The sequence below is a fragment of the Barbatula barbatula genome (genome assembly GCF_947034865.1).
Source record: "Barbatula barbatula genome assembly, chromosome: 7".
In the NCBI taxonomy this organism is placed as follows: Eukaryota; Metazoa; Chordata; class Actinopteri; order Cypriniformes; family Nemacheilidae; genus Barbatula; species Barbatula barbatula.
The window spans coordinates 24,376,713-24,387,541 of NC_136770.1; the positions used below are offsets into that span (position 1 = coordinate 24,376,713).

At 38.3% G+C, this 10,829-nt stretch overlaps 1 protein-coding gene across 1 annotated transcript in view; it reads right to left on the bottom strand.

Moving 5' to 3' along the window:
- Nucleotides 1-10,328, bottom strand: part of necab3 (N-terminal EF-hand calcium binding protein 3) — a gene marked incomplete at its 5' end in the record, with an annotated part of 14,399 nt that extends 4,071 nt beyond the window's left edge. Inside the window, 5 exons of the mRNA XM_079461064.1 lie at nt 8-24; nt 324-349; nt 1,976-2,084; nt 7,254-7,278; nt 10,206-10,328. Of these exons, the coding sequence (XP_079317190.1) occupies nt 8-24; nt 324-349; nt 1,976-2,084; nt 7,254-7,278; nt 10,206-10,328 (300 nt within the window). The remainder of the gene's footprint in view (nt 1-7; nt 25-323; nt 350-1,975; nt 2,085-7,253; nt 7,279-10,205) is intronic.
- Between the last annotated feature and the right edge of the window lie 501 nt (nt 10,329-10,829).

A 10,829-nucleotide genomic window follows, 5' to 3' on the forward strand; every position in this document is an offset into this window, starting at 1 on the left:
CCCCAAGATGCTGAGAGAAGTAATCTGAAAACAACATATACACGTCACGTACAGTTTGTAAGACTGAACCGACTCTTCTTAAAGAAAACGTGTTCTTCTGAGGTAATATCACCCACGAGGCCCCCTGCACTACAGAAGAAGAGTCATGTTGTTATATTTCAATATACATTTACTAAAAAATGTGATTATCATATCAGCGTTTTTATCCTTTACTCAAACTACCTATTCTGCATCCTATTTCGCATACTAATACTACATACTATACTCCACTTCTCCGCTCGCTGTGTTTTTGCATTTAAATGAACGATTATCATCACACCCACCTGAGAGTTTGCCTGTATCGAGGTTACTGGGGAAAAAGAGAAAAGAGAATAAATGAGAAGTAATGAAGTGTTAACTGAATGAGAGTCTTGAGTGCGGAGGATGTTCACAGTTTTGGTCTAATTCCTCTTATTGTGTGAATATCTCAGAGATGAGCTGATACTTCTCAACAGATGGGAAACGCCGGACATAATGATCTCGCTAATGGAGTAAAACAAAACTTTTAAACACCAATATTATAGACTAGAAATTATTCAAGGCCTTTTCACTTTTCATTTTCATTAGAAACAGTTCACCGGCTCAGAACGTTAAATTATCGGCCGTATCGGTCGAACATTTTTCATTTTTAATGTTATCTGTTTTTTCTTGTTTTCTGCAGTGAATGTTTTCATATAAAAGCAGTCGTCCACTTTTTGCCTTTTGTTTCAGTCTCAGGAAATGTTATATTCATATCTAGATACTGTATATCGGCCAATATATCGGTTATCGGCTTCCAATGTTAAAGAATCATCGGTTATCGGCCATAATTTACATATTGGTGCATCCCTACTTAGGAGATTCCAATAAATTCTGCCAACAATCTGAACTTTATTAAGAGACGGGTTGACAAAGCCCAGAGGTCTGTAAATCTACGGACTGGCTGAATGTTTACATTTGTTTCAAATGCATTCTGTACATGAGACAGATCCTCTGTTACACACTTAGATTCTCAGGCGATGCTTCTGTGTGAAACAGCCCTGCAATGCGGTTCTTTCTCAAGTCAAATTGGCTTCTTTGTTCTGTCAACGCAGCGGTATCCCGGAACACAGTTTTCAATGCTTTGAATCATTACTTTCATCCTCCTGCGAGCGAACGTTCGGCTGCTTATCCGTTCGTGCACAAGATAGGCGCACGCGCTCCTCTGAAAGGCAACTAATTAGGGAACGAAATTGTAAGGTTGCCACGGATACAGGTCCCCTTAACGCAAAGTCTAAACTGGTTTGCTTTAGCCGGATCTGACTTTACTGAAACCTTACAGCATCCCTGCGATCGTCTGTGACCCAGACGTGAAAATCAGCTCTTTTTCTTGTATCGATGCCTGTTTATAACATTCAACGTTAGTTATGTCGCGCAGGCAAACAGAGATGATTTCTGCGAATAGTGCATGTACACTAACTGAAAGCATGTGTAAATAAACAAACTGATCTTACTGAATGCAAGATGGCTTATTCGAATCAATTCGTACGTTGTGAATTGTACAAAAACGTACGAAAAAAATGCTATACTGAAGCCCTGCCCCTAACTTACGTCACTGCCTCGAAAGCAAATCGCACTAAAATGTACCAATTCATACGAATTAGCCAAAGAAGTCACATCGTAATATAGTTTGGTTTTGGCCGTGAGATTGTGTTGCAGTAAAACACGCGATGAGAAGCAAGCACGTCTTTAAGTGTGTTGATATCTTTTCAATGCAGTCAATAAATCAAATAAAGCGTTCTGATCGATGTGATATTTTACTGATTGTTGCTGAAATCTTATAGCATTGCATCTGTTTAGGACTCTGTGTTTATTTAAAACATGTTTGGCACACTGCGAATAAACCGGTCTGTGGTTGGTTAGAGAATAAGACGCAGGTGTTTGGCTCAACTGATGGTTTCGTAATTCAGAATTTTACTTTGTTTGGCGTCCATCGATGGAGTAGAAAAGCTCTCGCAGCTCATCTGTCGTTAAAATCCCATCTGCGAAGTAAGCTTTAAACTCCTCGAAGGACAGTTTCCCATCATCTGTAAAACAGAAGAGAGATTGAGAGAATGAGTAACACATCTAAGGGGAACGCTGTCTTTCACATCATCTACAGTTGGCACAAATGATTTAAACTGCAGCTTCTGACAACAACCAACACATGACAAGAAACCACCTGACTGAAGGGGAAAGCAGATTATTTCAAAGACAGAAAAGCAGAATTTAAATCACTGTTTATGGGTATACAGTATGGCTGTAACAATACACTCAAGCCCACAATTCAATAAAACACATAATACTCTTTTTTTGTTAAAATTCAAACAGATCAACAGATTATTCTCAAAACATTAAGAGTAATTTTAAAATATTTGTATAGAAATGACAACATTAAAGGTTTAGTTGAACTAAGCAATGAATAAAGTTTGAATTAATTCGGTGTGTCACTTAAAAACGTATTAATAATTGGCCCGTAATATGCAGTGTTTCACCTCCGTATTTTGATGCATGTCTGTCTGTAAAATATGATTTCGAATGAGAAAAATAGTGGGCGTGGCATTCGTCTTTCTCTGCGATTTGATTGGATGTATTGAAACAGCCGTGGATTTAAAAGATGCTCCGCCCAAGCCGTCTAAAATGAGAATGACCCACATTGATAAACTATTTACAATAAACCTTGGAGAATTTCATGAAAAAGTAATTTTTCACTTCACTGGGACTTTAAAACAGAACAAAAATAAAACATAGATGATGATGATGTACAGTATGTTTTGGGAGTTTAACGACAGGATTAAACAGATGTGATATCGAATGATATTTATCATTTTTGGGTGAACTATTGCTTTAAAAGAAGATTAGTTCTATAAATATATGTTCAATTCAAATTCTTTGAACATTTTCTTTTGAACCTTTTGACTTTATTTTTTCTATATTATTCTGTATGAACCCTGTCAGTTTTTTATTCAATGGGTAAAAAAAAAAATTACTAACCATTGTTTACTTTCCTTTTTTCGTTAGTCTTCTGAGGTCAAACGATATCTTTCTTTGAGGTAGGTTACCGTTCATTTTAGATGAAAGCATTCGTACAAAGAACAATGCAACATGGCTTGTATCTGGTTCGTTTGTTTTCTTCCATGACTTTGTGAACATAGATGTTTTTTTCATACTCTTGACAGTTCAAGTTTTCTATGGAGTGATATCTACATCACAGCTTTAGACAGTCTGCCAGGAGCTCTTCTGCGGTTAATGGACATTCTGGAGGTTTAGATCTCAGGAGGGTTTTATCTCCTCCACTGCTCGGCCTTATTTAGACTCAAACTAATGTGCTTTTCTGTCTCTCCAGAACATCTAACACACCAACCCGAGATTCAACACTTTAAAACCTCTGGAGTCAGTGAGGATCCCATGTTCTTGCTCACATGATGCTTTTTCGTACCTCATTAGATCTGATAGAGTTCTTGGTTGTGTTTCAATTTAGATGTTTACCTAAAATTGCTTGCAAGGATGTATGTGAATGTATATTGTAGAGATAAAATGTGACCCTGGAAATTTTGATTTATACATCCTCTGAAAGCTGAATAAATCCTCTTTCCATTGATGCGTGGTTTGATAGGATAGGACGATATTTGGCCCAGATTTAACTATTAGAAAATTGGAATCTGATGGTGTAAAAAATGTATATATACATATCTATATATCTATATATCTATATATATATATATATATATCTATATATATATCTATATATATATACTGTATATTGAGAAAGATGCCTTTAAAGTTGTCCATATGAAGTCCTTAGCATAGCATATTACGTACTCACAAATGTGAGGTTTTGACATGTTTACAGTAGGAAATTTACAGAACGATGTTCATGGAACATGACTTCCCTTAATACCCTAATGATTTTTGGCACAAAAGAAAAATCTATCATTTAGATGTTTGGCTATTACTAATAGTTATATGTTCCTGTGCTACTTAAGACTGGTCCAGGGTCACAAATCGTCTGCATTTGAGTAATTTTGTTTCAATAAGTACGTATTCAAATCTTCAATAAAATCCACTTTGAATTGTGCAAATCCAAGTAATTTCTAAAACTCTAACAGACACATTTCTTCTGAGATTTCTCGCATTTGTTCTCAGGAAAAATATCTGAGACGCAGACGAGACACAAAAGTTTCCATTTGCATGTCTAGGAGAAATAAATGAGATATTAAAGAGACATAAATACAACCTTGACTCATTTTATAGCCCCTTTGCTTCATTTGCTTCTGTGTTCATTTCCCATCAGCAGTAGAAACATTTCAGACTAAGTTGACACCTCAACGAAACGAAGACAATTTGAGCAACAACATTTTCTTCTGGATTTAAGACAGTTTGATCGGAGCATTTGCGAGCTCTGTTCGAGATTATAAACCAAGCAACTCGAAACAACAAGGAACTATTTCTGGTAGCGATAAGGACACCGCAGCATCATTGCGTAAGGATATTCAATCATAATGTTGGGAAAAGAAGATTTTCTCGATATTCATTCACTGACACAAACAAGCTCTCTTTCTATTCTCTCGTCTGTCAGATTGAGTCAACAGATGCGACATGAGCAGACAAACATTGGGAAGCACGATCCAATCTGTCTGTCCGTGTGAGCGGCCAGAAGAACGAGAACGCGGCGAGAGAGAGGTCACTAAAAGAGATTGAGTAAATCAGAAAGACGAGGAGAAACTGGTTGATGAAACGGACGGATGCAGACACAGGCTGAGAGCAACGGGACGCTCGCGGTGGGCGTTCACAGTCTGTTGTCTCTCAGGTCTTTTTCAATCACAGTCTTCTACATCATTATCTGTCCTCTGTGTGCGGGCAGCTTGAGTATTTCTGGCCCTGCCGAAGGGGGCGTCAGATTCGCTTGACGTGATGTTTGTCGTTTGATTGGCCAGCAGTGAGACAGATTGTGAAGTGCCCTTCTTTCAGGCGACACGGTTCGGTTACGTAACGTTGTTGAGGCTGCGGGGTGATGGAGACTAGAGGAGGAAACCACAACCAGAAACGGTCTGCTTGAGAGACACGGACATCTGAATAGTTCTTTGAGATTTCAAGAGAAAAATGGCAGGAATCTCTTTAATATCTCATTTATTTCTCCTAGACATGAGTGAGATTAAATCAAGACCAAATGGAAACTTTTGCTTAAGTCTCATCTGTGCCTGAGAGAAAGAGCCAGAAATCTGACAAATGTCTGTATCATTAGAGTTTGAGAAGAGACGTCAACAATGTCTCAAATTGATCACAGATTGGTCAAGTCTACAATCAAACGTCGATATTATTGAAGATCTCCATATGAACTCAAACATTTCTCATCAAATCCAGATTATTTTACCTCTACAATCTACAACAATCACTCTCATTTGATTCTCTTTTTATTTCTCCTGACCAATTTGGAGAGAAACATCTGAGACTAAAAATGAAACAGAACTGATCGCCTGAGCAGATCTAGGTTAGCGTGAGGCAGGACCGGACATCTTTAACTCGTCTTTAGATCTATAAATAATTTCCCTTTAAGTCACTGAGCTCAGAATCCCCACAAGAGACATGAACCTCAAAGCTCAATTCCAGGAGAGATATACTCACAAAACTTTATTTGCATATTTTTTAATTCAATGATCTACTTAGCAGCTTTGTTCTAATTTGACTCCACAGCAGTGATACTTCAAGGTCTGCTCACCGTCCGATATACAATTTAAACATAAAAAACTACATAAACTACATCTTTTGAAGAACATGAGTGATGCTTGCAAATGAGAATGGTAAGGTTGGTAAGGCCACAAGTGCTCGGTTGCTAGGTGGTTGCTAGGGTGTGAACCTGGCACTGTGATACTGCAGATACTGTAGCTTCATCTTGGCACACTACTTCCCCATTTTATAGACACTTTGGATAAAGCATCTGCTAAATTGCTAAATGTAAATATGCCGGTCAGTCGCTAGGGTGAGCTGGGTGGTTGCCAAGGTGTTTGTTCAAATCCCTAACCCTGAGATTTAGCGATAGTTCTCTGCACTCTTCAGTCATTAGGGCTGATGAAAGTATGATTGAAGTGGCAAGAAGATAATTGTCATTTTGAACGAATGCTAATGTCCTCTGAAGTGCTGGGCTGTCCCCGAGACAAGCTCTCTTCTGTCATTTTGCTTGGACAGCACATCATTTCTCTTCCTTTTAAAAATGGAAGCCCTTTCAAGAATAAACATGCATTTTGTGACAGGCTGGTCATCGGTTCAGGCACAGATTTATCATCGGGTGGATGCTTGCATGAAGATCTTCTTAAAGATAAAGATATTCATTATATTTCAATATAGTTTTCTTACGTTCCTCGGATTGTGAAATACAAGTAAATTCTATAATAAGACAACCCACAGAAAAGAAAAAAAAAACAAATTAGGTCTTTTTAATCATGGTCGCAATTTTCTCACTTTCAGAAAAGATCTCAGTAATTTTACACTCACGTGCTTCATGATGCCATAGAAGAACCTTTTTTGTGTGAAGGGTTCCATAAAGAACATTTAAAGTCGGGATAACATGCTATTTCATGCATTCTGACTTTTTTACACTGTTGACCGTGCAGGCTTCTAATGCTTAACATGGTTGACTTGTTAAAATACTAGTTGGACGTATGACGTAGTATTTCTGTGCTTGATCTAACTTGTTTCGGAAGTTTTTCTAGGAGTCTCGATCCTTGTTTCGGATCAGGGATCCTATTCCGTTTATTGGTCAATTCTCCTTGGAAAAGACTCGCTTATCAAGATTGGCTGCACTGCCTCAATCTTGGCTGCGCTGTTGGCCTGCAGCTGCAGCTTGTTACTTTTGCGATAGTGAGAGAAGTTCAGGTGTGTTTGTTTGTTCACAGCATTTCAGTGGTGGATGTTAAATAAATGCTGGATATAACGCTGGATTTGTAGATCGTTGGAAACTGATAGATGGCGTGATCCCCAGTTTATGGAACCAAAAGGCTATTTGAGGCACCTTTTTTGTGCACATGAGTCATAAAAGATCAAATATAAAACATCTGTGTTTCATTTTAATATTTTTAATATTAATCTATTTAAAAAATGGCGAATATGAAAATTGTTGTTTTGAAAATTCTTAATTACACTAGAAAGTGGACATTGACACACTTTTAGGTAACAAAGGAATACTGTAAATAAAAAATACTTTAGAGATACAGACTTACCATTTTTGTCAGCTCGACGGAAAATCTGTAAAGAAAAAAAGAAAAAGAGTGATTTTCCATTGAATTAACATGAGTAGTTTTACAATGATTGAGAGAGGTGTATCGATACTGAATCTCCTTTGTCCTGCAGATCTATAATGAACTGCCGGAAGCATCCACGCAATTCTTTTATAAAGCCTGTTACACACAAACATCATCTTAAAAACAATACAATTTTATATTTCAAGTTTCAATTTTTGTTTCGAGTCTTCATTTTTTATTAGGTCCATTTTTAAGGACAATATTTATGTTCTATAATAAATGATATCGGTTTTGTGTTGATGTAAACTTCCTGAAACAAACTCAAATGATGCACATCGACTCTCGCTCTCACTCTGGGTCATCTAAATTAAAAATGTTGTTATATTCTCACAGGCATCTCGCGCTGTTATCCGTCAGAGTTACTCAAGCGGTTTGCCTCTGGCACTCACATATCTCCTCGTGAAAGTTTGAGAATTATACTCGCTCATCTGAGACTGAAGCTGAGAATGTTTTGCCGAGCAGGACTAAGGTGTTGACAACGCAATCATCCAGCGGGCAAACGCGACCGTTCAAACCTGTTCAGGGTCAACAACTATTGATTTCTCAAGTTCTTTTTAACACCATCCGGCCTTTTCATTTTCAGGAGCTGAGATATCATATTCTCAACATCAGACGCTCGGTGGGTCATGTGACTGCGTTGGTAAGGGGAAAATATGTCTTGCTTTAAAGAGATACTCTATCCAAAAAGTGAAAAAGTGAGTGACGTCATCTGCAGGTTTTAAATGCAGATTCATTGATTTTTAGCATCTCAAAAAATCGGACACCCGGACTCATGCGAACTGAATCTGTCCGAGAGCTACAAACATCCAACCATCTTATCTCAACAGATGACAAACCTGTCTAAAACATAGATATTTATTCGTTGTTAAACTATATTACTCAATACACTTTGCAAAAGCCAGATGTGCCAAAAGATAAGTGTAGGATAATGTATCATTAACAAAGTCCTTTAAAGGTCATCCAGGCTTCAAGCCGAGAGATCATCTCCAATGGCTCTCTGGCAGGTGTTGAGCCAGTGGGGAGACAAGGGTCCTACGGCTCCCGGTACAAGAAAGAGATACTGACAGCAAATAGAAGAGAGAAAGAGAACAAACGGATGCTTTTCAAAGCTCAATATGAGCAGAGTCATGGTTTATAAATAGGCCTGTGAGCTCCTTAATTGACATCTCTTTCTCCGTCAGTGGGCAGCGTTTTAGTATCTGTATAGTGCTTCAACTGCAGGATTGAAAGTAGATTTATGGTCTTTTCAGGCAGTTTTAGATAGAGACCCTTGAAAGACAATAAGCGCGTATGGAGAGAGAAAACAACTCTCACAAACACAACCTCACGCTTCACTTTGGGAGAACGTAGACGTTATAACACTTTGTGGACAATTTACCGTCTATATGATAAAGAAAAGCAACGATTAATATTATATCTTGTAATATATAGTATATATCATGTTGTGTCTTCCTTGTATGTCGGAATCTAATTTTCCATCATCTCTGATGCTTCGCTATAATTTAGGATAAGCATAACCATAATTTATTTTATTCTTAAACGTTGAGGAGAGAGGTGCCGTTCTGCAGTGAAATAAAACGAGGGGTGATAGGTCAAACTCAAATATATACGACAATATATGACAGAATCCAATACAAACAAACCAAATTCCTTCTTGCGGTGGACAATATGAATCACGATTTTGTCAGTAAGCGTCTCCACGATTGCTAAGAAAACATTTTGTCCCCAGGCAGCTGAAGGCTAAAGATACAAAACACAATTTTGTGTTTATTGCATCTCTCTACTTGACATGCCAAGCTGTTATTTTCCTGAACTGAAAGAACAGTCTGGGTCTACATTTCGTGAAATGACATTCGCGATTCATTTTACTGTCACATCGCATTTCTGAGCACAGCAGAATCTCGACAGGATAAAATCAAATGTGGAACCAACACTATCCACTTTCTGAGAAGACGTGATGGCTGAAGGTCCTGTCCACTCCACTTGTCACACCGACAACACCTGACTTTCAAATCTGTCATTTCTTTGAGATCAGTGCCATGAGGATTATTTTATAAATAGCTAGAATGAAACCACTGTGCATAAATAGCGCTTGGCATTGTATTTGGGCTTTTCGGAATCAATCGTTCACCATAATGTGCATAAGGAAAGAAAATAGGATAGATGTTTTATATTTTCAGGAAAGTCCCAGAAGACAAGGACACACACACACGACTGCTGTCAGACCCCTTCATGAGAGCTTACTGAACCCCGCTGAGAGAACATCTGCAACTTCTTATCTATCTCCTGACACTTACATCCGTGTACTGCCCAACTTACATACAACACACATCATCGCTACACCTGTGAATGAAACCCATAAACAATACATGCAAAACAGGCATGAAACAACACATTATTTCCCATATGTGAAGTTATCGCTTGTATTCCTATAGATTTAGTTACTTTGGTCTAATATATATGTCTTAAATATGATTCACTATAGGCTGCTACAATTGTTTATTTGTTAAGAACAATCATCACGATTACAAAGACAATGAACCATAAACAACAATTATTTCAAATACAAGGCATCTAATAAAAATGTTTGCCTACATTTCATCATATTATCAGGCGTTTATATAATTAAATCTAAGTCCTGTAGAAGATCTAAAACCAACGATAAAGCACAGTCCAAGTGGTATTTCTCCCCTATGCTCCAAATTCCTATTGATAAATGCTTAATATTGCATAACCTCCTGTAGACTAGATATTTCACATATGCACGTCCAACATCTCTGCTGTTTGTAAATAACCATTATAACCAGGGTCCAATGTGAATATTGACATTCTGACCCATGGGTAGGTCGGCTGAATGGAAGGGATACTCACGTCGTGAAAGATGGACAGCCCGTGAGCCGCATCCTGCATCTGATGCTGATGCTGCGCGGACCGCAGATGCTCGCGCTTCGCCGACTGCAGACACATCGTGATCATCTCCGTGCACGCCAACATCTTCAAATAACCTCTTTTATCACTCTTTTATATGACGATAAAAACAGACGTCTCACTAAATGAGAGCGATGCAGATGTCTGAATGAGACGGTGTTAAAGATGATGCGGCAGCAACCCTCTGCGCTGTGGAATAGTGAGTCGATCTTTTCATTGAATCGTTTGCGGCGCGATCGAATCGCGCAACGATTCACGGAGAGTCGCCGATTCACTTGATTGCGGGAAATTGTTAGCAGGAAACGAATCGAACGAGCAGTCCGAACGAATCGACGGGATCAAACGATTCCCAGCGCTGATGAAGTTTTAGCTCTCAGTATCGCACACCTCATTGGTTGATACTCCTCGGCTGCTGATTGGTCGAGCACTGGTACATTTCCCAAAGGAGAAACTCTTTGCGATCCTATAACCCAGATTGTTATTTATATAAGATTATAAACGTTTTTATTACGAAACCTACCTAAAAGGGTTTTACAAAATCTATTACGTTTCTATTGTGTTTGTAAA